Genomic DNA, 25,590 nt, shown 5'->3' with positions numbered 1-25,590 from the left:
ATACATTTTCAGGGTGGAATCATTTAGTCAAAACCTTAATCATATAAATCCCATTAACACACACACACACACACACACACACACACACACACACACACACACACACACACACACACACACACACACACACACACACACACACACACACACACACACACACACACACACACACACACAGAGAGACAGACAGGATGCCCTCTCGCTCAGAAATATGCTGAACAGAGTGCTCACAGACACACAGACACCCAGACACAGTCTGGAGCAGGTGCAATCACTCCTTGAGAATGTCAGTGGTGACGCTGATATCTCTCATCCTCCTCTCTCTGGGGTTTGCAGGTGAGTTAAGAATTAGAATCAGACTATATTTTCCTTTTGCTATATTGTTGTGTTCATGGTCAAGTTTAAGTCACTCTGTCCCCCGTTTTGGCTTGGATTTAAGGCTATTAGTCTGGCTTGGTTAGGGTGATGCCTTGGGTAAAACTAGAAATCAAAGAAATCATTCATTTGACTTCTAAATCTTTTCAAAAAGTGTAAAAAGAAAACAAGACACGGATATGGTCTTATTTTTAATCAGTGATCCATTATCCCTTGGAGAGAAAACCACAACCTAAGTGTGTAAGAATTGATTTGACTGTATTCAGTTTAGCCTAATTCTCAGGACCACATCAAATGAAAAAGAAAATATGAAATAATAACCATTTCCCTTATTTGATGTCATTGTGATATTTCCATTATAACTACAGTTTTTGTTGTTGATCTCTGCTTCTATGCTTGACCTAGAAAGACGATAGAAAGGATGGTGCTTCGTAAGATGATTCTTACCGACACCCTTCTCAATCCTTTTAACTTGAATTTGCCATATCAGATATTCTGGGTTGTGCTAACTAACCTCTTCTTTAGTATGTAGACTTACAGTATTTTCTGTGTATAAGTTGTAATTAATTTCTCATTAGTAATTCAAATGGAGCTTCCCCTTTTTCTGCTCACAGGTTTTCTGACACTACTCTTAGAAAAAAAATTGTTCCAAAAGGGTTCTTTGCGGAGGGATAGGGTTTTACCAAGAACTGTTTTAATCAGAAGAATCCTTTTTGAAAGACAAGTAAAATAAAATAAAGCTTTATTTATACAGCACATTTCAGACATGGAATGCGCTTTAGAGGAAAAACAACTAATAAAAACAATAACAATAAAAACGGAAATATTTACTACACAACAAATATTTTCTTTTAATAATGACAATAAACACAACATTTCTCAAAAGCACCCTAAGGAAAGGCAAATCTAACAATATGTTTTTCGGCCCTCCTCATGTTCTCCGGCAGGCTATTCCAGAGGCTGGGGGCATAATAACTAAAGGCTGCCTCTCCATGTCTCTTGGTCATAGGTTATTGGATAGTTAAAAGGTCAGTGGCAGAGGACCTGAGGGACCTACTGGGTACATAACTTAAAATCATGTCTGACATGTATTGGGGTGCACAATCGTGGATTGATTTAAAAACCAATAGAATACTCTTAAAATGATTTCTAAAACTCACAGGCAGCCATTGCAGAGACCGTAAAACCAATGTAATGTGTGCTCTCTGTCTGTTCTTGGTCAGTACCCATGCTGCAGCATTCTGTATGTTTTGCAGTTGACCAATGGCTTTCTTGGGTAGACCAGACAGGAGTGCATTACAGTAGTCAAGCCTTCTTGTAACAAAAGCATGGATGAGTCTCTCTGTATCAGCCTGAGAGGGAAATGGCCACACTTTGGCAATGTTCCTCAGGTGGAAAAAGCTATTTTGGTCACAAGGGTCCTTTGAAATATTATAATATTTCCCAGCATGCTCTATTGCAGGGAGACTTTCAGAATTGTTTGTTTTACTGTAATATCTGTGTTTTTGTATAGATTGGTGGATTCATTTTATGCAACATAGTAATTAGATTTATTGCACCCGTTACTGAGATGGTTGTTCACGTTTAAATGATTGAGATAGGTGAGGGAAGATTGAATTGAGACTGTCAGTCATTCTGAATGCAGGTTGTGGGTGATTAACAATTCCACTTGGATATCCTAACTCTGGCTGGATCCCAATAGGAACTACACATCACTTTGCAAGCCAGCATAGTGTGATTTGCAGGCCTGATGTGGTCTGTAAACCAGGAGATTCCTAACACCCCTGTAATAGGGTATAGCTAGGCCCTCAAAGAAAGGCCTCATATATGTAATGTAATTTTAAATGGTAATAAGGCCGGTGGAACTGTTCATAGAGGGTTCTAGGATGAACCCTCCAAAGATAAAAGGGTTCTCGGTAGAACCCTTCATAGACGGTTCTAAAAAGAACCTTTAGATGATTAAATGTGTTCAAGGTAGAACCATATACAGAAGGTTCTTTGAAGAATCCTACATAGAGGGTTCTAGATAGAACCCTCTGCAAAGGATTCTACTCAGCACCAAAAAGGGTTCCCCTATGGGGACAAACCGAAGAACCCTGTATGGTTCTACTTAGCATCTTTTTTTCTAACAGTGTAAAAGTCATCACCAGCTGTATCTGATGGTAAAATGTCCATTTCACTGTATGTTTAGGTGCTGAGGAGTGTACTATGTACGCTGCTGTTGGGAAGAACAAGGTGATTGACCATGGCCTGGAGTTGCTTGGACAGTCATTTCATTTACGGTGGACCCATGACTCTAAGATAGTTTACGACACCAGGAAGAATACTGAGCCGAAACCCCAGACCACACCGAATGGTTCTCTGTTACTAACTAACCTACAGCTGAATAACACAGGGTCTTACCAGGTCACCATCTACGACAACATGGGAAAACTCGTGTTAGACAAAACAACTCGCCTGTGTGTGCTCTGTAAGTAGGCTACACAAACAGAAAGCATACATATGCATGCACACACGTAGCATGCACGTACACACACAGCCAGTGTTAGGGAAAATATGGCCTCATTACAGTGTGTGTTTTGTGTTCTCAGTGCCTGTGTTTAAGCCACGTCTGACACACACCTGTACTGATGCATCTGTCAGTCTGAGGTGTGATGTGGCGAACTCTGTGGATGTTAATGTGGTGTGGAGCCATAACAGACAAACACTGCCAGGATCCACTGACAAAACTCTGACAATAACCAAGGCAATGCTCAAACCTGTCGACCGCTACGTGTGTACAGTGAGTAACAAAGCGAGTGAAGAGAAGAGTGATGATGTTAACCCTGAATGTACAGGTGCGTAGGAGAGACTAAATGAAATAAACATTTCTGACGATGATGATGATGATGATGATGATGATGATGCTGATGATGATTCTTCTGCAGAGGATTCTTCCTCTACAGTGCTCTTGTTTGGGATGAAGCTATGGCTGATGGTGGCGATTCTGGCTGGTGGAGGTGGTCTGCTTCTCATCCTCATCGTCATCACCTTGGTGTGTGTCTGCCAGAGCCGCAGGCGGCGCGCGAGTCGCATAAAAGGTACTGAACACACATGAATAAAAACACAGCAGTTATGTACATGATGATAAAACAGAAGGCCACTCACATTACATGTAGTTACCAACATCTAACTCCCTTACCGATGAATCCTAATCCCTGATGTTCCCCATGTAGAGGAGGAGGAGATGAGACTTGCGCCCCTCACCCAGCCCACGCGTCAAGCATCCCTCCACCATCACCCACACAAGTCCCAGAGCCGAACCCGGCCGAAAAACAGAACTCCGTCGCAGGCCACCCAAAACTCCAGACCCCTGCCTCTACCCAGGTCTCCACAGCCTGAACCAGATGATGCTCCGCCCATACCAATTCCCAGGCGGACAGGGCCCAGGAACCACAGGAGCTAGGTGTGTGTGTGTGTGTGTGTGTGTGTGTGTGTGTGTGTGTGTGTGTGTGTGTGTGTGTGTGTGTGTGTGTGTGTGTGTGTGTGTGTGTGTGTGTGTGTGTGTGTGTGTGTGTGTGTGTGCCTGCCTGCCTGCGTGCCTGCATGCTTGCATTCTTGTTAACCATAACAACCCCTGTAGTCACACAATGGTTCACACTTTGATTGCAGCAGCTACAAATAAAGAGCAATGCTTCACACCTTATGTGTATGTGTCAGATCTCTCTCTTCTTCTTCCTCTTCCTCCAACCTGACTTTATTAGAATTGCATTAGAACGAGCTATCACTGCATGTTTTAAAACATCTAGAGCATCATAATCAGTGAGCTGTACTTTTAGGTGTTTGTTTTTAAAGATTAAAGGTATTAACTTTGATACTTCAGAAATTAAACTCAGTGTTAATTCATCTGGTGTTTGCTGTTTGTAATAGAATACTAGATGTGTAAGTCTCGAGTATTGTGTGTGTGGTTTGTGTTCCTGGGGTCTTTCTGTTGTTTCTCAATGTTCAGTAAACTGGGGCCATAGCTCAGCCTCAGACTCATACCACATCCTGTCCCTCCACTGAACTCAACAGACTGATTCCCCTGAATGTATATAGAGATCTATACCACAGCTGCAAGTCAAATAAACAGCATGCTCTGCTGTTACACTACTGCCACTCATCTTTGGACAAGAGTGGGAGTGAGCAGTGCAAAGAGAGAAATGAGTATGTGTGTGCAAGTGTCTGAGAGAGCGTGTGAGAGAGAGACACTTTCACATTTTAGTCAGAAAGCAGACATTCTTATCCAGAGCGACTTACAGTACAGTTAGGGACAGATCGAAATTTACTGGGGGGACAGTCGATGCCACGCAGGGCTACTGGCCAGAAGGTTGAGGGTTCACTCTCCCTGCCTGTCTCATTACACTACGATCAGAGCCGGCTGCAGACAATGATCAGTTGGGGGAATTCAGATTTTCAACATTTTGATATATTTATAATTATATAAAAGATATGCAACACATTTTCCACCAACAGGTTTCTGTGTCAATGCATCACACAACCAATAAACAAAACATACCGACTTCGGGCACTTCAATATCATGGTTTGCGTTTTCAACACCACCCAGTATAGAATGTCAGTGACACACATTTCAGGGCGAGTGCGTGGAGGAGACACAGGACGTACCGGACTGGGGAGGCGCACTGGAGGCCAGATGCGTGAAACCGGTGCAGATGACACCGGACTGGTGTCACGCTCAGCACGCCCACGCTGCAGCACTCTCATCGCCACCACCTCTCTCCAGAATCTTTCATCAAGTTCCTCCTTCGACTCCCTGACGGTCTCTGGCTCATTCCTCGGCTCCGCCGACCACCCTGTGTGCCCCCGCCCCCAAAATAAAATTTGGGCTGTCTTTTGGGTTGTCTTTATGGCCGCGAACCCCGGCGTCGTCGCTGTCCTCCCTTCTCTCCTTGCGTCTGCTTCCACGGCAGGCTTTCGTGTCCTGCCAAGATTTCCTCCCAAGTCCAGGATATTTTCTCCTCGATCTCCTCGTAAGTCCAGGATGCCATCTCCTCCTGGGCACGCTGCTTGGTCCTGTTGTGGTGGGATCTTCTGTCACGCTCGTCGTACAAACTGGAAGCATACTCGGACCAACGTGCAGCGTGATCTGGGTTCCACATCTTTATTAGTGAAACGCACAAAACAATAAACAGCAAATGAAACGTGAAGCAAATGCAGTGCTCACAGGTAACTACACAAAAACAAGATCCCACAAAACACAGTGGGGAAATAGCTGCCTAAATATGATCCCCAATCAGAAACAACGATAAACAGCTGCCTCTGATTGGGAACTGCCACCACCATGCTTCACTGTTGAGATGGTGCCAGGTTTCCTTTAGACGTGACGCTTGGCATTCAGGCCAAAGAGTTCAATCTTGGTTTCATCAGAACAGAGACTCTTGTTTCTAATGGTCTGAGAGTCCTTTAGGTGCCTTTTGGAAAACTCCAAGTGGGCTGTCATGTGCCTTTTACTGAGGAGTGGCTTCCGTCTGGCCACTCTACCATAAAGGCCTGATTGGCGGAGTGCTGTGGAGTGCAGTTGTTCTTCTGGAAGGTTCTCCCATCTCCACAGAGGAATTGTGTTGCTCTGCAAGAGTGACCATCCGGTTCTTGGTCACCTCCCTGACCAAGGCCCTTCTCCCCTGATTGTTCAGTGTGGCCGGGTCACTCTGACAGAGCTCCAAAAAAATGATTTAAATAATTTTAGAATTAGATTGTAACGTTGCAAAATGTGTACCTGTTTCCTCCAGCATCTTCACAAGGTCCTTTGCTGTTGTTCTGGGATTGATTTGCACTTTTTGCACCAAAGTACGTTCATCTCTAAGAGACAGAACGTGTCTCCTTCCTGAGGCGGTATGACGGCTGCGTGGTCCCATGGTGTTTATACTTGCGTACTATTGTTTGTACAGATGAACGTCGTACCTTCAGGCATTTGGAAATTGCTCCCAAGGATGAACCAGACCTGTGGAGGTCTACAATTTTTTTTTCTGAGGTCTTGGCTGATTTCTTTTGATTTTCCCATGATGTCAAGCAAAGAGGCACTGAGTTTGAAGGTAGTCATTGAAATACATCCACAGGTACACCTCCAATTGACAAGAAGTATGTCAATTAGCCTATCAGAAGCTTCTAAATGATTTTCTGTAATTTTCTAAGCTGTTTAAAGGCACAGTCGACTTAGTGTATGTAAACTTCTGACCCACTGGAATTGTGATACAGTGAATTATAAGTGAAATAATCTGTCTGTAAACAATTGTTGGAAAAATGACTTGTGTCATGCACAAAGTAGATGTCTTAACCGACTTGCCAAAACTATAGTTTGTTAATAAGCATTACGGTTTTTATCACTTTTACTATACCTCAGATCACCATAGTCTACCAGTCTAACGTCAATTCTGCACTCTGTCAACCCTTCATAGTGACAATAGTGGTAGGTGGATCGTTTGTCCTGATCTGCAATAGGCTAACTGGCAATCATACCACACATAAAAGCATTCAAAGCTGCATCAATTTTCAGTAAGAATCGACAAGCACAAATAGGTATAGCTGATAGGCAGCGGATGCCAGGAGCATCATTGTGCATGAAAGAACAGTGAAGATATGAAACACACAGCTCGAAAATCTCCTTTATTGATATTGGTTAGGGACAATTACCCTACCTAGATTATAGTAGCCTGCAACACCACAATGCAATGAATAATTGCATTATCTTTTTCAAGTGAGTACAAAATTCTACTCTAGGCTGCAGTGAAAATTCCATTTGAATAATGGCTCAAAAACCCTGTGATTTGAATGTTTCATTCGATTTGGATCAGTTGGGTCTACTCTGGACAGTTTATAGTATAAGGTCTAAAGACACAATAGCAGACCAGTCTGGTTGTATTTTTACTTCTGATACTGAATGTGCTGTATGTTTCACACCATCATTCTCCCAAGTCGTCCTATAATAATGTGTCCACATGCAGAATGCTCACGGCAGGCCCAGTTATTCAGGAAATCTTAACACACGCTCATCCTCCTCTCCAATCTGAGTGGCTATTCCTCACGCACCTAGAACCTAACACTTCAATATAACCTAAATATTTATCATTTCACTTTTTAAATGTAGTACCTTTTATATGTGGCATAACATAACCAGTCACAATGTTTTATTCTGAAGAGGCTATTTCAAAAATATCCTGTAGGCATGCACAAGTTCATCTGAGATATTCCTCCAGCATCCTCAAAAAGTCTTGACATTAACCCGTTTTCAATCCAACCTTTTTATGTGAGTAAAGTACCCAATATGTCAGATGAAAAATGTCACCACATTAGCATGCAGTTTATTAGACTACAGATGAAATAAGTTATGATGAACTTCACAGGGTGGTGAAAGTGCACAGTGATGGGGGCTCCTTTCAATAAATGTGGAGGGTCTTATTCTGGTGATATGACGATCGATGCTTGGCTGCCATTTGACAAAAAAAAGAATCTTGCACTTTTGTCCATAATAATCTCATCATGTAGTAGGCTATGCCTGCAATGTATCTTCAAGCCGTTGGCTAGAGCCACATGCCAATACCAGAGTGGGCACATTTACTATACCTACTGTATGCAAAAACATTTGAGACAAAACCATCAGTAGGCCTAGAGTTGAAAATGCTATGGAAACCCATTTAACTTGTATCTGTTATTCAGTAAATGGGAATTTAACCTCAACAGTTATTTTTATGTGCACTACGTATTTACCCACATATTTTTATCTTTAACAAGTCAATTTGAAGGAAACAACTGATGGGAAAATGCAACAGGGTTTCCCTTAGCCGGTAATTGCGGCATTTGGCCTATAAAAAATGAAAGCCAATATATGAAATTGTAGTGGGCTAAATCTTCCAGGAGAGGCTGTCTATCATAGGCTACACCCCGAATTTCAGGTTCAATGCCATTCTCTCACACATTTCGCACACATGAGCCTGCTGCTGAGGAGAGAGAGAGCGAGAGAGGAGCCTTGGCCTAGGCCACTGTTGATTGTGAAGATCAAGGCTTTTTTTCATTGAAATAAAACAAAAGTTAGAGGAAACGGGTATGCCTATAGTGAAAAGCCAACAAGGGGAATTTAATATCAAATATTGTAGTGGAAGATGAGAAGAAAGTTGGCATGGCCAGATGCAGACTACTGTGCAACTCCCTATTCAGGTAGGATGTGATTTTGGAACTTAAATATACTTATAATCATTTGTTTTATCATTAGAAATTTTTTAACTTTTTTTTCGCTGGCTAAATTAAATTCAATCTGTCTTTTTAATTTTGTGCTCCATAATTAGTTTAAGATAGGTTATAATTAGGTCTGTTGTAAAATAAATAACATTAGACTATTTCTGTCTTTTGTTGGGTATGGTAGGAATTTGCCTTTGTTGGTAATTGCTGTAATATAGCCTGTTCAAAACTTTTGTGATGGTTTAAACCAGTTTGCAATTGTTTTATTTCATTCTGTTGAGCCATTGTTGTGTCATGCTGTGTTTGCCGCAATATAATAGCCTGCCTGCTCCTATATTCCCTATCAACAATGGCTTGACTTACTTTTGATATTACCCTAATAAAGTTTAGAAACGTTTGTGTGGTGTAGCTATTATTAAGCTTTAGCTACTGCAAGCCTATGATGTGAAGGCAGTGAGCACTGGCACTTCAACTGACTCCTACAGTTGAACTTGAGGTGAGGAAGAATGTTTCAGGCCTACCAGAGTTACTCCTATAATCTGACAATATAATGCTTATCTTTATACAAAATATTCTGATAAAAAATGTATGAATTAGCCTCCTTCTGTAAGTCTATATTTGTATAGCAGATGCAGTAGCCATCTGCTTCTCTTCCTATCTCTCTATTGCTCTGGGGATAGGCCTAAGCTTCTCTTCCTATCTCTCTATTGCTCTGGGGATAGGCCTAAGCTTCTCTTCCTATCTCTATCGCTCTGGGGATAGTCCTAAGCTTCTCTTCCTATCTCTCTATTGCTCTGGGGATAGGCCTAAGCTTCTCTTCCTATCTCTCTATCGCTCTGGGGATAGTCCTAATCTTCTCTTCCTTTATATAGGCTATATTTTTTATATTAATATCATACAGTGGACACCTAAGTCTATAGGTCTGCAGTATATTCATGCAATGCCCTGAAGCATTTAGTGCTCAAATCTCCACAGCGGAACCTGAGGTAGACAATAATTGTTTTAGGAAAGTATTATAAAAAACAATAACAAAAATAGTCTGTAAAGTTTTGCATATGCTACACATCTAAACACAAGACACAGTGTTTTTGTAATTTCTTATAGGCTGTTTTTAAGGACATTTAGGTTCTAAATGTGGCTCATTTGGCCAATATCCCTAATTTATAGATGGTGCTGCCTGCGCGAAGTCGGATCTGAATGCATATGGATGTCCAGTAAATTTCTCAAATGTCTGGTAAATTAAAATCTTCGTTGTCACATTGTCCGGCGCCAAATGTTCATAAAGGAAACCCTGAAATGCTCATATTTTGTTTATATGCAGATTTGAGAATATTTGCATAAAAATCTATTGCCAATTGGATGGAAAACTAGCTATAGACACCTTAAAGACTGTGGTGTCTGTCCTAGTCCAGTGTCACTTATGCCTGCCCATCATGGTTCATATTAGGGTTGAATATTTTCCTTGGATTTTACAAATGTTCCATCCCGAGAATAATGACTTTTCTCCCGGGTATGAAAATTGGCATGAAAATTCAAGTATAATTTTACATTAGGTAAATAAATGTTATGATCCCTACATTCATTTTAAGATAGCTATGTGAGAAAACCACATATCACGGTCACATTTTTCCTCAATTAAGTAATATCAGCAAAGTCAGTGCTAGTAGGAAAAGAGAAGTGTTAGTGAGAGAAGAGAAAGAGTGCGTAGATTCAAGGTAGTTATGAAACCATAATAACCACAAACTGTACATCTGCTGTGAAAGACAGAGAGGGTATAACTGGGTAATGTGGGTGTGAAAACCGTGGGTTGGGAGTGAATTCAGCACATGAATAGATGCCTTTGTGTTCTGACAGAACACTCCCACAATACGGATAGAAAGTCAACTCATGCAAATGTCATTTTTAGATGTATTTAGTGGTACCGGTTTGAATGTGACATTACACTTTCAAAAAATTTTATGAGACTAAACTCAGCATTACATTTAGTTATTTCACAGACAACTTACAATAAGTAAAAAAGCTGACACACACACACACACACAGTCCATGCTCCTCATCCACCTATGTTTTTCTCCACTCATTCATTCTCACACACACAGTCCATGCTCCTCATCCACCTATGTTTTTCTCCACACATTCATTCTCACACACACAGTCCATGCTCCTCATCCACCTATGTTTTTCTCCACACATTCATTCTCACACACATAGTCCCAGCTCTTTGTCACACCGACGCGGTCGCAGGTGCTATCCTGTGTATGTGCGTGTAGGACTTGTGGAGTGTGACGCTTCCGTGGTGAGAGACACCAAGCGGTAACACACATTCCTCTGTCATTGTGGTTGTGACTGGGTCCCAGCACATCACCGTGGAGATAACCTGGTTCTTGTCGTCACGGCCACCAGTGATGAATAGTTTGTTGTTACAGGCTGCGAGGGCGCAGCTCGCCCTCTCGCCCAGCCGGGTCACCATAGACCAGCTGTCTGACTGGGGGGAGTAGCAGTACAGAGCATGCATAGCACCGCCTGGGGAGAGGGGAGGATTGTTACAACACATACACACAAATGGACACACACACAAACACACTCAATATGATTGCACAGGTGAACTGAGAGTAGAACAGGTTTAATCCACTGACCAACTACATAGATGCGTTCCCTGAAGGTGACAGCGTTAGTACATTTGGCCTCGATGGGCATGGGCGACCGCAGGCCCCAGCTCTCAGTCCCTGGCTCCCAGCACTGCAGCTTATCAGTGGCCAGCTTCCCGTTGGGCCCTCCCCCGATCGCAAAGATCCACTTATTGAAGCTTGCCGCAGCGAATGAGCTGACGCCCAACAGGAGGGGCGGGGCCTGGAACATGAATCAGAGCAGTTTATGTACAGTGAGGGAAAAAAGTATTTGATCCCCTGCTGATTTTGTACGTTTGCCCACTGACAAAGAAATGATCAGTCTATAATGTTAATGGTAGGTTTATTTGAACAGTGAGAGTCAGAAAAACAACAAAAAAATCCAGAAAAACGCATGTCAAAAATGTTATAAATTGATTTGCATTTTAATGAGGGAAATAAGTATTTGACCCCCTCTCAATCAGAAAGATTTCTGGCTCCCAGGTGTCTTTTATACAGGTAACGAGCTGAGATTAGGAGCACACTCTTAAAGGGAGTGCTCCTAATCTCAGTTTGTTACCTGTATAAAAGACACCTGTCCACAGAAGCAATCAATCAATCAGATTCCAAACTCTCCACCATGGCTAAGACCAAAGAGCTCTGCAAGGATGTCAGCGACAAGATTGTAGACCCACACAAGGCTGGAATGGGCTACAAGACCATCGCCAAGCAGCGTGGTGAGAAGGTGACAACAGTTGGTGCGATTATTCGCAAATGGAAGAAACACAAAAGAACTGTCAATCTCCCTCGGCCTGGGGCTCCATGCAAGATCTCACCTCATGCATGAGAACAGTGAGGAATCAGCCCAGAACTACACGGGAGGATCTTGTCAATGATCTCAAGGCAGCTGGGACCATAGTCACCAAGAAAACAATTGGTAACACACTACGCCGTGAAGGACTGAAATCCTGCAGCGCACGCAAGGTCCCCCTGCTCAAGAAAGCACATATACATGCCCGTCTGAAGTTTGCCAATGAACATCTGAATGATTCAGAGGACAACTGGGTGAAAGTGTTGTAGTCAGATGAGACCAAAATGGAGCTCTTTGGCATCAACTCAACTTGCCGTGTTTGGAGGAGGAGCAATGCTGCCTATGACCCCAAGAACACCATCCCCACCATCAAACATGGAGGTGGAAACATTATGCTGTGGGGGTGTTTTTCAGCTAAGGGGACAGGACAACTTCACCGCATCAAAGGGACGATGGACGGGGCCATGTACCGTCAAATCTTGGGTGAGAACCTCCTTCCCTCAGCCAGGGTATTGAAAATGGGTTGTGGATGGGTATTCCAGCATGACAATGACCCAAAACACACGGCCAAGGCAACAAAGGAGTGGCTCAAGAAGAAGCACATTAAGGTCCTGGAGTGGCCTAGCCAGTCTCCAGACCTTAATCCCATAGAAAATCTGTGGAGGGAGCTGAAGGTTCGAGTTGTCACACGTCAGCCTCAAAACCTTAATGACTTGGAGAAGATCTGCAAAGAGGAGTGGGACAAAATCCCTCCTGAGATGTGTGCAAACCTGGTGGCCAACTACAAGAAATGTCTGACCTCTGTGATTGCCAACAAGGGTTTTGCCACCAAGTACTAAGTCATGTTTTGCAGAGCGGTCAAATACTTATTTCCCTCATTAAGATGCAAATCAATTTATAACATTTTTGACATGCGTTTTTCTGGATTTTTTTGTTGATATTCTGTCTCTCACTGTTCAAATAAACCTACCATTAAAATTATAGACTGATCATTTCTTTGTCAGTGTGCAAACGTACAAAATCAGCAGGGGATCAATATCTTTTTCCCCCACTGTATGTGTCTTATGAAACTCTATTTGTCAGATATCTTGTGTAACAACATGTCTCATCAGACAGTAGTTCCAATGCAGAATGACTGGAGTGATCACACCATATAATACATACAGACAGACGGACAGACGGACCTGTGTCCAGCGGTTGTGAAATGTGTCATAGGCTTCCACGCTGGTGAGTCTCTGAGTCCCATCGAACCCCCCCAGGGCATACACCTTCCCCCCGTGAACCGCCATCTTGTGTCTCCAGCGCCCAGTCACCAGGGGCTCAATGGGGATCCACCTGTCCAGTGCACCGTTGTACTTCCACGCCTCGTGCTGTGTCTCTTTTCCTCCTGCAGCAACAAGATGATAGTGAGAGTGAAAAAGAAACAACAGTTGACCTATAAGAACAACCATTGCTTGTTGAAGTAAGGGAGGGAAATTTGACAGGGAAAAGTCTTGTTAGGCAGTTGATACAAGCAGCAGAAAGAGGCAGAAAGACAGAGAGGAGCGGCTGCATCAATGACCCTCGCTCCGACCCAACTCCATCCCTTCCTCAGTCGGCACCAGCAACACAGGTAGTCTAGACTCTAGCTAACCACTATATACTAAAATGTTCACACATATGCCCTTTTTTCAGTTTAAGCAACTGCCGCGTGGAAGGTTTGTGCACGGCCCTAATGTTAGGACTTATAGTACAATCTAGGTGTCTGTGACATTTCACTTAGTTGAGGGAACAAAATAGAGCGGCACTTGCCTTAGGAAGGCACCTTGGTATTCTAAAATGATTCATGCATTGTCTCGATATGGGGTTGTGTACAATCCCAATGGTGTGTAAATGAGGAATGCCACAGCTGTTCTGGATTTATTTCAAAAAGTTAGCATCCCGCTTTGTGCTTGCTCTGTCTCCTTCATAGATCTGATAGGACTGGATGGATATAATAAGTAACGAATCAGAAACTAAGTGGAGCTATTGCTTACATTTACCCCTTTACCTCAGATCCACAAGAAGGACAAAGTGAGAGAAGATAGGATGCAAGATTGGGGGAGTCAACTTTTTGGAATGAAACATAGCCAATGAGTGCTAACCATAGAGAATGATAGATGACTCTAGATCCCAAAAGCCAGTTTAAGCATGGGCAGCACCATTGAGGACTTCACCATTTTGAAATAATCATGGGTTAAGGAATAATCACATAATTCCATTCAGGTCATCAGGAGGGATCAGCCAATGAATTATACTTGTGAGCGAACATTCCATAACTGCTGGTGTCAGTAAATCACCAAAGTGGCTTTAATCCTGTTCAAACAACATACTCCTGGTGGCAGTATGCACCCTTACAGTTTGTTTACCAACTCATAGAAGTAGTAGAAGAAAATTGACAACTTCAAAACGGAGATGGCCTCAATGGCACTTCCTACACGGTCAAAGATGCCGTAATGGGACAGATAGAAAGAAGAGTCCTCTATCATTCTCTATGGTACTAACCTCTCCTATGAACAGAAAGCCAATAAATACAGCACTCTCACACAGGAAACCACAGCTGATTGTGCAAACATCCCACACAATGGCCTCCAGCAATTTCGCCCCTCCATCTTAGTAAAGATGCTCTCAGGGACAAATGCTCAGATGTGAATGTAACAAAACTAGCAGCACCACTCACCGGATATGAACACCTCATTCCGGAAGGTGACACAAGCAAACTCCACCCACTTCCTGTTGTGGGACTCCTCCTCCATCTCTGTGATTGGCAGCTTGGCGACTTCCAGCCGGCTGCGGCGCAGAGGGTCAAGGCAGGTCACCGTGGCAACGAAGCGCTCCTCTTTGGTGCAGCCACCGATGATCATGAACACCTCAGATAGGTAGTGCTGTAAACGGGGCTTGGTACGCTCCGTGACCACCTACACACACACTCAGAGACGCGTCAAAAATCACATACACACCAACCCAAAACTAACATTTATAAACACAAACATGATACCAGTATGATCATACACACACCTCGTTGCCTGACAGGTGGTAGGTGCGGGCCTCCTGCAGCAGGGTGAAGGCCTCGTCACAGCGGCGAATCAGCTGGTCGGCCTCCACCGTTTCCAGGAAGTAAGCCGGCTCCAGCAGTGGCAGCCGCACGTGTGACAGAAGACCAGCTAGTAGGAGGCATCGCTCCTCCTCCTTCGCTCGCACCCAGTGCATCAGAGCCTATAGTAGAGTAAATATTGGATGGATGGATGGATTTTTGCATTCCTCATAAAGTAAATGAAAAATCTTGTGAAAGGCAAAAAAGTGATGGCTTTTTTAAGGTAATGAAATGTATACTACACCTCAAACACACTCTCCTCCCGTGTCACTCCCAGGTCGTCTCTCTTCAGAGCGTTCTGCAGCGCCCCCGCTGGCAGCTCCAGGTACTCCTCATGCTGAACCACTCTGGAGAACTCTGAAACCAGGTAGTCCTGGACCCTGTCTCTCAGTGCAGGCAATGAGTGGGCCTCAGCCAGACGCAGCACACCTACACAGCTCTCTGGTTGGAGAGAGTCAGCCAGGAACCCTGCACAGGCCTCCACTACACGAGGAAACTGGAGAGAGAAGATGGAGACAGAGAGGGAAGACAGACAGAGAGCGGAGACAGAGAGAGGCAAGAGATGAAATGAAGATGACAGACAATATGTTTTATCTAACTTAATCTAATTCACTTTTATCTGACTTCAGTCGACCCTCTCATGCATACAGTCATGCATACACGCACACACGCACACACGCACACACACACACACACACACCACACACACACACACACACACACACACACACACACACACACACACACACACACACACACACACACCCCCCCCCCTACACCCACACACCCCACACACCCCCCCCTGTCATCCAGCTGTGAGCCTAATTCAGGCCTGAGTGGAAAACAGATCCTGAGAGTAAACAACAAGAATGACTTTCACTTCCCTGTCTCAACTGTCAGCTGATTCAGAGTCATCTTCTGTCTGATGACAAATAAGTAGGAAATATGATGAAGTTTGTGACTGTATGCACTATTTCCATAAGGAGGAAGACGGGGATTTCCATATTCAACACTCACCTATTTAAAAGTCCCCAAGGTTGTGTTATGAGTTGACAGAAACAGAGGATAGACACGAGGAGGAGAGATAAAATGACAAAGATGAAGGAAAAAGGCTGAAAGATTCTCTGTTTCTACTGCATTTCTCTGGTGTTTCAGTTAAGCAATAAGGCCAGAGGGGGTGTGGTATATGGCCAATATACCACAGCTAAGGGCTGTTCTTAGTTAGACGCAATGTGGAGTGCCTGGATACAGCCCTTAGCCGGGGAATATTGCCCATATACCACAAACCCCCGAGGTGCCTTATTGCTATTATAAACTGGTTACCAACGTAATTAGTGCAGTAAAAATAAATGTTTTGTCATACCCATGGTATACGGGTATGATATACCACGGCTGTCAGCCAATCAGCATTCAGGGCTCGAACCACCCAGTTTTTAATAGTGTTTATACAGCATTTATATAGAGTTTACACAGCGTTACGGTAGCATTAGTAGACTCACCTGGAACAGGCTGGCGGCCTCCAGTGTTCTCTGGACGTTGGTGTGTGTGATAGTGGCTCGGCTGGTATAGGTGTAGTCCAGTAGAGTCTTCATTGTCTCACTGTCCACCCCTTTTATCTCCACCTGCTTCTCATGACTCTCTCTCAGACCACTGCAGAACATCGCCCTGGACACACACATAATGTACTCTAAGCATTATAACTTGACAGAGTTGTGAAAGAAACATCTGAGGTCATTCTACAGTGATGGAAGAGAGTGTGTGTATATGTACCTATAGTAGTGGCTGGCGGCGGCGAGCACAGCTCTGTGGCAGGGGAAGTCCTGTTCCTGAACTCGCAGAGTCACGTCGGTCAGCTCTCCACTCACACGAAGCGTCTCCATCCCCCTCTGGAGCTCCACAGACAGGCCTCCATCCTCCCAACGCATCCCACTTCCATCACCCCCTTCACCCTCTTCCCCAGGGTCAGAGCCCTCTCTGGGGGTTTTCTCTGAGGGCGCAGGCAGAGGGGTGTCGGTGGTCCTCTCCAACGAGTCACTCATCCTCACAATGAGAGCCCCATTAACAACACACAACACAAACTCCTATCTCCGCAGACACACACACACTGCGGGACACACTCAACACACAACTTTTCATACTTTTCCCAGAGAATGGAGACAATACACACCAGCCCTTGAACGCACATTCACCACAGCACAGAACTTAACAGTGTGTGTGCATAAGTGTGTGTGAGTGTGTTTATCAGCTCTTCCTGTCAGGTCCTCTGTAATACTTCCCGTTCCTGGTGCTGGTGCTTTGTGATTGGTGGATGTTATGTGGTACATGATGAAACATCGTTCCTGTTCTAGATTCCTTCCTCAACTGTCAATCCCTAGAACTGGCAGTTGGACAACTCTAAACTCTCTTACTCTACCTAGCACACACAAACACACACACATACACGCACACACACATGCACGCACACACACACATGTACGCACACACACACATGTACACACACACACATGCACGTACTCTGCTTTGCGTTGTACCCTTGGCTGTGGTATATTGGCCATATTCCCCCTGTGGTTTTATTGTTTCATTATAGATGTAATAATCTGTGCAGGGCCTATCTTCCATTTCATGACTCTTGTGAACAAGTAAGTTATTGTCTCATTCAGCATTGAGGCAGTCTGAATTGTAGCAGCTGCAGTAATAGTTAAATGTGTTTTCCCTTTTTCCACTAGATGGCAGTGTCAGATCAATGTTCATGTGATAACAGTTTTGGATCATTTCATGCTGAGACACAGGTGTAGTAATAATACTGAGATTGGTTTACAATGGGGCTGTAATGGATTGAAATAGACATCTTCTCTCTGTAATGTTATTCTGAGCCTTTGTGTTAAGAGTCAGAGGCAGATGGCATAAAGAACACAGGTGCATACACACACACACACAGGCACAGACACACACACACACACACACACACACCACACACACACACACACACACACACACACACACACACACACACACACACACACACACACACACAGGCACACACACACACACACACACTCACAGTAGTATGCCCGTTTAATATGCATGTGTTTCCATTGTATCTGTCCTCATAGTGGCTGTGTGTTCTGTTCGTTTCAGTTGTCCCTTTAACCATATATTCCGCTTCCTCTCAGTCTGTCTTTAGGAAGTAGACAAAGCAATATTAGAAGAACCCACATATTACAGACACACAGACAGACTGACAGACAGATTAGGTAAGGCGGAGGTGTCTGACTTCAGATAACTGATACTGGTGTGTAGTTGATACAGCCGTGTGCTTGGTGTGTAGTTTGGCCTGGCGTGTTGGTCAATTTGGGGCAGGATGGGTTGCATCAAGCAATACCTGTAGAGGACCAGTCTCCTGTTCTTCTTGAGTGGACTCATCCAATGGGGTAAGAGTACCATCAGGTCTACACACACCCCTCCCCTCCTACCCAGGGGTACCTTTTAGTTTGCAAAATAAAGAAGAACATTATGCACATTAAAGTACATAGAAATGTAATATGTAACATTTTATACAGTCCCCTGTATCAATTTGCTGGGTGAAAAAAAGTATCTGCATATTAAAGCAACAAAAGGTTGTGCAGATTGTCAGTTCTCTTTTACTATTAGCAAAGTGTTGAGTTGCATTTTAGTGTCCTTTTGTCAGATGATGGCAGATGACTTGAAATGGCCACAGTTTTAAATAAGTGTTTCTAAAACCTGCTTTCTACATGGTTGGTCTGCTGATGAAATCTTATGAAATAGCCTTGGCATAACAGACAACGTCTACTGGGAATGAGTCACATGATGTTTCAGCTTTCATTAAACAGGCGCTATGAAAACAATTAATTGAACACAAACCCTGACGCTGGAAGATGATTTCTGTCAGATTGCAATGTTGCAGCAGTTATTACACATTTTGATTTGCAGCACATTCACACCTCCTCTACATCAGGTTTTAGTCTATGAGCTGGAGCTGTGTCTGTTCTCAAACTATTACAGTTCAGACATAACTTTGGCGATATGAATGCAGTTTCTTCGTTTATTGACAATAGGAGGACAGTGCAGACTGAAACCATAAAAAACATTTGAAGCCAGAAATACTTAAGTTTGTCTGAGAATATCATCTTCCTCTTTTTTCTTATGTTCTCCATCTAGGCGGGGCTAAGGTGCTTGTGGAGGTGCAGTCTGGCCCTCTGTATCGTGTGATTGGCTACCCTTTCTCCATGTCCTGCAACGTGAGTGGTTTCTCTAACCCGGAAGCCTGGCAGGACTTCAGATTCTCCATCTACAAGCCAAACAGACCCACCCGTGAAATCCAGATCATCAGCACTGACGACAACAACAACTATGCCATGGCAGTGTACGGCGTCCGCGTCACGGGCGGTGGCATCACTCTGGAGCGCCTGTCAGTGACCTCGGTCCTCTTCCACGTGAAGAGTCTGGAGGAGGGGGACGAGGGCCACACCCCAAACTCAGAGTTAGAATATAACGGGACATACAATGCTAAAGCCACATTGAAGGGTAATGTTATTTTTTACTGCCTAAATGACAATACCTTCTGTGTCTGCCATATCTGTATAATTCACAAACCGTTACTTAACTAACTCTGGTTACTTGAACTTAATCTGACAATCACATTAAACCCTGCCTACTGTAGTGTTGATATCCATCCCTCAAATCCTGTTTCCATAGTGAGAGGACACCCTGACCACCTCCTCCACTGGCTCCGCCTCCTTCAGCCTATCAGAGGGTGATGCCCTAACCCTGCAATGCCTCGCTTCCAGCAACACCTTCCAGCACACCCACCTGTCCGTCACCTGGTATCTCTATGGAGACGGGGAGGCCTCGCCCCGCTCCATCATCTCTCTGGACCGTGATTTGACGGTGAGTCTGGGTCAGGGGTTTGAGGGACTGTACCAGGCAGGGCTCATTGGTCTGGACAAGCTGGAGGAGGCCACATACAGGCTGAAGATGGCCAGGATTGAGCTGTCCGACACAGGGAGGATCTACTGCCATGCCCAGGAGTGGATCCAAGACCCAGACCGGAGCTGGTATCCAATCTCCCATAAAGACGCACAGGCAACCACATTGGAGGTCAAAGCCATAGGTGAGAAACACCTCAGTGTGTTTTTTGCTTCCCAGCCTTAGCCTTGGACCCGATTATGTTTACACATCCATGCAATGTTTTTGTGTTTGTGCTTGGCTAAGAGGAATTATGGGTTAAGAGGACTTATACACGTATGCCCAGTCCTGCTTTTGTCTGATTTCCTGTAACTAAATTCTGTTTTAGGGCTTCCTTTGTCTCAGAGGTGATTATGAGTGATGAGTTTCCTTTCTGTCTAAGAAGTAGTTGTGAGTGAAATTCTGTCTCTCTCTGTCAGAGGTGGCTCCCGACCAGGGTTCTGGCTCTATGGTGGTACGTATGTCCATGCTCAAAACGTAGTTCCAGGAGGGGGAGGAGCTGGCCGTGCAGTGTATTGTGGATGCCCAGGGCCTTGCAGGGCGTGGCCTGGGTCAAAGTCAACCAGGAACTGGCCCAGACCGGGCCAACTGGCGTCCTGTCTGTGGAGCCGGAGTACGGGGGCGAGCTGAGAGTTGTGCGGACGGGTAGAAGACACACCTGCTCACCCTGTGGCCCGTCAGAACCCAGGACCAGGGAGTGTACCACTGCAGGGCCTGGTCACAGGAGAGGGATAGGAACGGGGTCTTCACACAGGGATCCAGCCAGGAGTCAACCACCGAGCCTATCACCATCACAGCTATAGGTGAGTGACCTGTGTTATGTGAATTAAGTTATCAATGTTCTTAAACCGAACTTCAATTAAACTACTCAGTCTGCCCCCCCAGAGTGTGTAAGATTCTGGTTGAATGAAGCAGACGGATAGCCAGCCCACAAGGGTCAAAACGTTTATTTATGAGAGCTCTGAAATCCTTACAATGTACAAAGCCTTTTATATTAAAACACACACACACACACACACACACACACTAACTTACACCAGTAGAGAACTCCACCCAGCTTTAGGCGGCTGTATTTTTCCACTGTACCCAGACCACCTGTCTCCTTATCTTTTGCCAGCCTAGCTGTTCCCAGGCCATTGTTTCTCTCCCTAACTTACGGAGGCATCTTCTGTTCCTTTCCCAAGGTCACCTTATTTCGAATACATTTCAACAGGTTATAGGGTTTCTGAGTGAAATAATTTTGTCAAACCTTTAATCATATAATTTCCATTACACCTGACATTGAGCAGAATCAAAGCTACAGGTGAGTAATCTAGTAAGAAGCCAATCAGAATCAAAGCTACAGGTGAGTAATCTAGTAAGAAGCCAATCAGAATCAAAGCTACAGGTGAGTAATCTAGTAAGAAGCCAATTCAAATCAGAACTACAGATGAGTCCTCAGGCCCTGAGTCAGAATTAGAGGGTGTGTTGGAGTTGTAAGGCTACTGAAGATGAGTACAGACAGACGTCGACGGGGGAGATGCATCCACTGTAGTGGTTTTCCAACTGCAAGGCTCAGATCAATATGGCAGTGTGAACATACGTAGCTGTCTTTGTTTAGAAAGGTTTTTCTCTACAATGTCGAAATAACCGGTTTACAGCCTCCATATCACACACTGACAACTGTACTGTACAGGTATCAAATATCCATTCATTTGTATATATCCACTGTGTGCATAAAATTGCTGCAAAGTTAGTTCCCGTTTCAGTCACGTCTTTGGTAACGTTTGTGTGGGTCCATCAAAAACACTCTAATAATTGGTTGACAATAGAGCCTCCCACAGTGCAAGCGATGGCTGCAGGATTTTTATTTATTTCACCTTTATTTATATTGACTGTACGTTTGTTTATCCCATGTGTAACTCTATCCCATGTGTATTGTTTGTCGCACTGCTTTGCTTTATCTTGGCCAGGTCGCAGTTGTAAATGAGAACTTGTTCTCAACTTGCCTACCTGGTTAAATAAAGGTTAAATATTTTTTTTTAGTTTTATTTTTTTTTAAATGCACCCAATGTAATGCGGTAGGTGTTTCATCAGCTTCCCAAATGGCTGCTACATCAAACAACAACATAACCTCAATATCCTTAATAACTTTAGTTTGTGCGTTGACCTGACTCTGACCTCTGTTATTACACATGTACCACACAAACACTTCTCACACTCAGCACCTTCTTTTTTTCTGTTCTCAGAGAGCAGTTTGCCCGTTGCCATGGAGAACCAGAAGGTGAGCGTTGACGAAGGGGACGATCTACAACTCGCCTGTAGAGTGAGGGGGGTCATGGGTCAGCTCTCCGTCACCTGGAAATACAGATCAGCCTCCAAGACAACGGGCCCCTTCAGTTATGTCATCAGCCTAAGCCGGGTGGGTGTGATGGAACCGGGGGCAGAGTTGGGGCAGAGAAACGTTCGTACCCTGCGTCCCACAGCAGACACATTCACCCTAGAGCTGAGTGAGGTTAAGCCCTCTGACGCAGGAGCCTATCAGTGCACTGTCTCCGAGTGGACCACGGAAACCAATGGTAATGCCAAGAAAACCAGCAGCCAATCACAAGACTGCATCGTGGAGGTCCAGCCCATGGGTAAGAGCACTGAGAGAGAGAGAGAGAGAGAGAGAGAGAGAGAGAGAGAGAGAGAGAGAGAGAGAGAGAGAGAGAGAGAGAATGTCACCCTGGTGGTCAAACATAACAGAAAAGTGAAAACTAAACATTTGTTTGCCTCATTGATTTACATGAATATTTAATTTAACTCGGCACAGATTTATTCTTCAAGTTATTGGAGACAGTGTTGGTAAATATTAACTGAGACATGTAGCATGAGGTAAGCTTTCAGCTCCCACATTATCTATGTAGAAATCAATAACTTTATGGCCACTGATCTCTCACATGTCAGATGGATTCGATTGAATCTCCTTGCCCTCACAGCCACTAGTAGAGTTGGCACTAAAAAACCTGACAGTTGTCATCAGTGATATCTCATCATTGTCCTCGGCTTGCAGAGTCTTTGCTGAGGGTGGACCTGAAGAGTCGCGGTATTGAGGTGACAGAGGGGTGTGAGGTGGAGCTGGTGTGTCAGGTTCGAGGGCCCTCCCTCCCGGTCACTGTGACGTGGAGCCAGCAGCGTGAGGGGGGGTCGGCCCCGGACAATATCCTGACACTATTGCACACCGGTGACATCATGTGGCGTGGCGACCAGAGTAACTACCAGTTGAGGGTGACCACCAGCAAGGAGGAGGTGCATCACATCCTCCGCATCATCTGAGCAAGCCGCAGGGAGGCAGGGCGCTACCAGTGTGTGATCTCAGCGTTCCTGCAAGGGAGACACAGGAAGCCGCAGAACTCCAACCTGCTGGCTGTGTTGGTCCAGACTCCAGGTAGGTAAGGTCAAAGGTTACAGGTCAACCTGGGGTTAGGGTCTCAGCCTCCATCACACTTTCTTTATCTCTCTCTCTCTCTCTCTTCCAGAGGGTGTACTCACCCTGTCCTCTAGCCCCTCCTCTCTGGATCAGAGCATCAATGCAGTCATACAGATGGAATGCTCTGTTGTCAAGGCAACTTCTAACTCATCCCGCTTCACTGTCACCTGGTTGGCCCAGAAGAAGGGGGTGGGGAACCAGACCGTCCTCAGCTCAGACCGCGATGCAGTGATAACACTAGGGGCGGAATTAGGCACAGAACAGCGAATCAGTATGAGAAGACGTGAGAGGTGGAGCTTCGAACTGACCATTCGACAAGCCCGTAGCTGGGACAGGGGGAGGTACTACTGTGTGGTGGAGGAGTGTCTACAGGATCCTCACGGCGTATGGTACAAGCTCCTGTCCTCTTCTGCAGCTATGGAACTCCGCCTACAAGAGACGGGTGAATTATCCTGATGACAAGGCAACAAAACACTGCATCGGTAGAAGAACATGCAATGTATATCAGATCTATAGAGTATCTTGTTGTGCTAATTTGCAGTTTCTCTGACTTGAGTCTCTCTCTTTCTGTCTCTATGTTTCTCTCTCTCAGTGAGTGACCTCAGTGTTAACAAGACAGATCTGGATATGGAGGTCAGAGATGGGAAGCGGGTGGAGCTGACCTGCACTTTGACCTCAGGTGACCCTGCCTCTCTCTACGCACTCTACATGGGGCGTGGCTCCTGCTCCTGCTCCTCTCACAGGGTTCCCCTGGTGATTCTAGGCCATGATTGCACCCTGAAATACCCAGATGACAACCAAGGGCTCTAGGACCAGAAGGGGATCTTCTCCGGGAACACTCATGGTACCTTTCTGCTGGGTCTACAGGGAGCTCGTCAGGATGACAGTGGAGTTTACCAGTGCCATGTGGACCAGTACAAGTACAGTCATGACGGCAACTGGGAATGTAGTGCCTCTGACCAATCAGGCAGAACCAACCTCACTGTACGACGACCAATAGGTATGACGTCATAATTTATGAGTCCATGATGTCGGACTATACAAATACAACTGAATCACAATGTGTTGGTTTTTATCTTACCTTCCTCTGTTCTCTCCCTCTCTAGAACTTTAGTCTGAGTTGCTGTCTGAACCAGGATGCCCCACTGGATTAGTTATACTCATCTTCATCCCTCTTGTCTGTATCCTGGCAATTGTCATCATGATGCTGTCAATCAAGCTGAAGGGGCAGGGTTCAGCTGGAAACAAGAAACAAGCCAACTCTCTGTGGGCGGAGGAAAACCCACTGAAGCCATGCCCGGAAGAATGAGAACAGAGGAGAGGTGAGGAGGGAGATAGAGAGAGAATGAGAAGAGCTAAGGAAATAGGAGGAGTACATAAGAGAGGAGTAGAAATGAGGGGAGAAAAGGAGATGATGTGAGATGGGGAGGGATGATAAGATGGGGAAGGGGGGATAAGTGAGAGAATAGGAAAGGAGATAAGGGAGAGCTGAGCAACATTAGAGCTTTTTTTCATTTTTATGTGATTGATTTTTAATTCCAAGCACCTTATTACTTGTTAACACAAAAGGATTTACATTTACTTCCTTTACGCAGAATTAGAACTTGAAATGTACATTGGCACTCCTTTGAGAGAACTTAATGAGTTTTGATAGATTCAAGAAGAACAAGGCAGAAACAACATTTGATTTTGATGTGAACCATCCAGAGCTGGTTTTAGGGGGTAATGGACATTTTTACGCGGAGTGGAACAGGGGAACCCAAGAGCAGACTCAGATGAGGGGACTGGGATGAAGTAACCAAGGTCTTTATTTAAACACGGGGAAGATGGACTGCAGGCCAGGGGAAGCTCAGGTGAGTTGCAGGACACCAGGTGCGGAGGCTGGAGTGAGAGGGGTTGGGACAGGGTAAACAGGTCCGGAGGGCATCCAAGGAAGTAGTAGAGTGGGGAATCCAGGACAGAGTAGTAGGATGACGAGACGTGGCACTGGAGCCAGGGACCAGATTCAGAGTGGGCGGAATGAGCAGAGATTACGAT

The 25,590-nt window shown here is 44.8% G+C and overlaps 3 protein-coding genes across 3 annotated transcripts; 2 read left to right on the top strand and 1 right to left on the bottom strand.

Annotated features, from left to right (window-relative positions):
- Window positions 1-234: 234 nt before the first annotated feature.
- Window positions 235-4,055, top strand: LOC106582048 (T-cell surface antigen CD2). Its single transcript, XM_014164740.3, has 5 exons — window positions 235-336; window positions 2,567-2,845; window positions 2,967-3,212; window positions 3,303-3,455; window positions 3,591-4,055. The coding sequence occupies exons 1-5, from the start codon at window positions 285-287 to the stop codon at window positions 3,818-3,820; spliced, it is 960 nt and encodes a 319-aa protein (XP_014020215.1). The 5' UTR covers window positions 235-284; the 3' UTR covers window positions 3,821-4,055.
- A 6,428-nt stretch (window positions 4,056-10,483) lies between these two features.
- klhl6 (kelch-like family member 6) lies at window positions 10,484-17,315 on the bottom strand. The gene is given in 8 exon segments (NM_001139979.1): window positions 10,484-11,110; window positions 11,224-11,437; window positions 13,189-13,391; window positions 14,703-14,940; window positions 15,041-15,238; window positions 15,361-15,612; window positions 16,616-16,781; window positions 16,887-17,315. Coding segments are annotated over 8 exon segments (1,839 nt in total). The 5' UTR covers window positions 17,156-17,315; the 3' UTR covers window positions 10,484-10,811.
- Window positions 17,316-17,738: 423 nt separating this feature from the next.
- On the top strand, window positions 17,739-24,707 carry LOC106582039 (immunoglobulin superfamily member 2-like). Its single transcript, XM_082967294.1, has 13 exons — window positions 17,739-17,755; window positions 18,255-18,288; window positions 18,505-18,547; window positions 19,296-19,661; window positions 19,837-20,247; window positions 20,522-20,579; window positions 20,784-20,905; window positions 22,331-22,720; window positions 23,137-23,372; window positions 23,647-23,995; window positions 24,146-24,306; window positions 24,421-24,537; window positions 24,660-24,707. Exons 1-13 carry the CDS (start codon window positions 17,739-17,741, stop codon window positions 24,705-24,707), a joined length of 2,352 nt encoding a protein of 783 aa, XP_082823420.1.
- Window positions 24,708-25,590: the final 883 nt, after the last annotated feature.

Source organism: Salmo salar, chromosome 21 (assembly GCF_965601325.2).
Source record: "Salmo salar chromosome 21, fSalSal1, whole genome shotgun sequence".
NCBI classification, from domain to species: Eukaryota; Metazoa; Chordata; class Actinopteri; order Salmoniformes; family Salmonidae; genus Salmo; species Salmo salar.
Note: the sequence above shows the minus strand (reverse complement) of the source record. Positions and strands in the feature narration are given on the sequence as shown.

Coding starts and splice junctions, on each gene's coding strand:
- LOC106582048 (XM_014164740.3), top strand. CDS start 285: ATGTCAGTGGTGACGCTGATATCTCTCATCCTCCTCTCTCTGGGGTTT. Junction 337..2,566: donor CCTCTCTCTGGGGTTTGCAG/GTGAGTTAAGAA, acceptor CTGTATGTTTAG/GTGCTGAGGAGTGTACTATG. Junction 2,846..2,966: donor AACTCGCCTGTGTGTGCTCT/GTAAGTAGGCTA, acceptor TTGTGTTCTCAG/TGCCTGTGTTTAAGCCACGT.
- LOC106582039 (XM_082967294.1), top strand. Junction 18,289..18,504: donor ATATATTCCGCTTCCTCTCA/GTCTGTCTTTAG, acceptor CAATACCTGTAG/AGGACCAGTCTCCTGTTCTT. Junction 24,307..24,420: donor CCTCTCACAGGGTTCCCCTG/GTGATTCTAGGC, acceptor CTGGGTCTACAG/GGAGCTCGTCAGGATGACAG.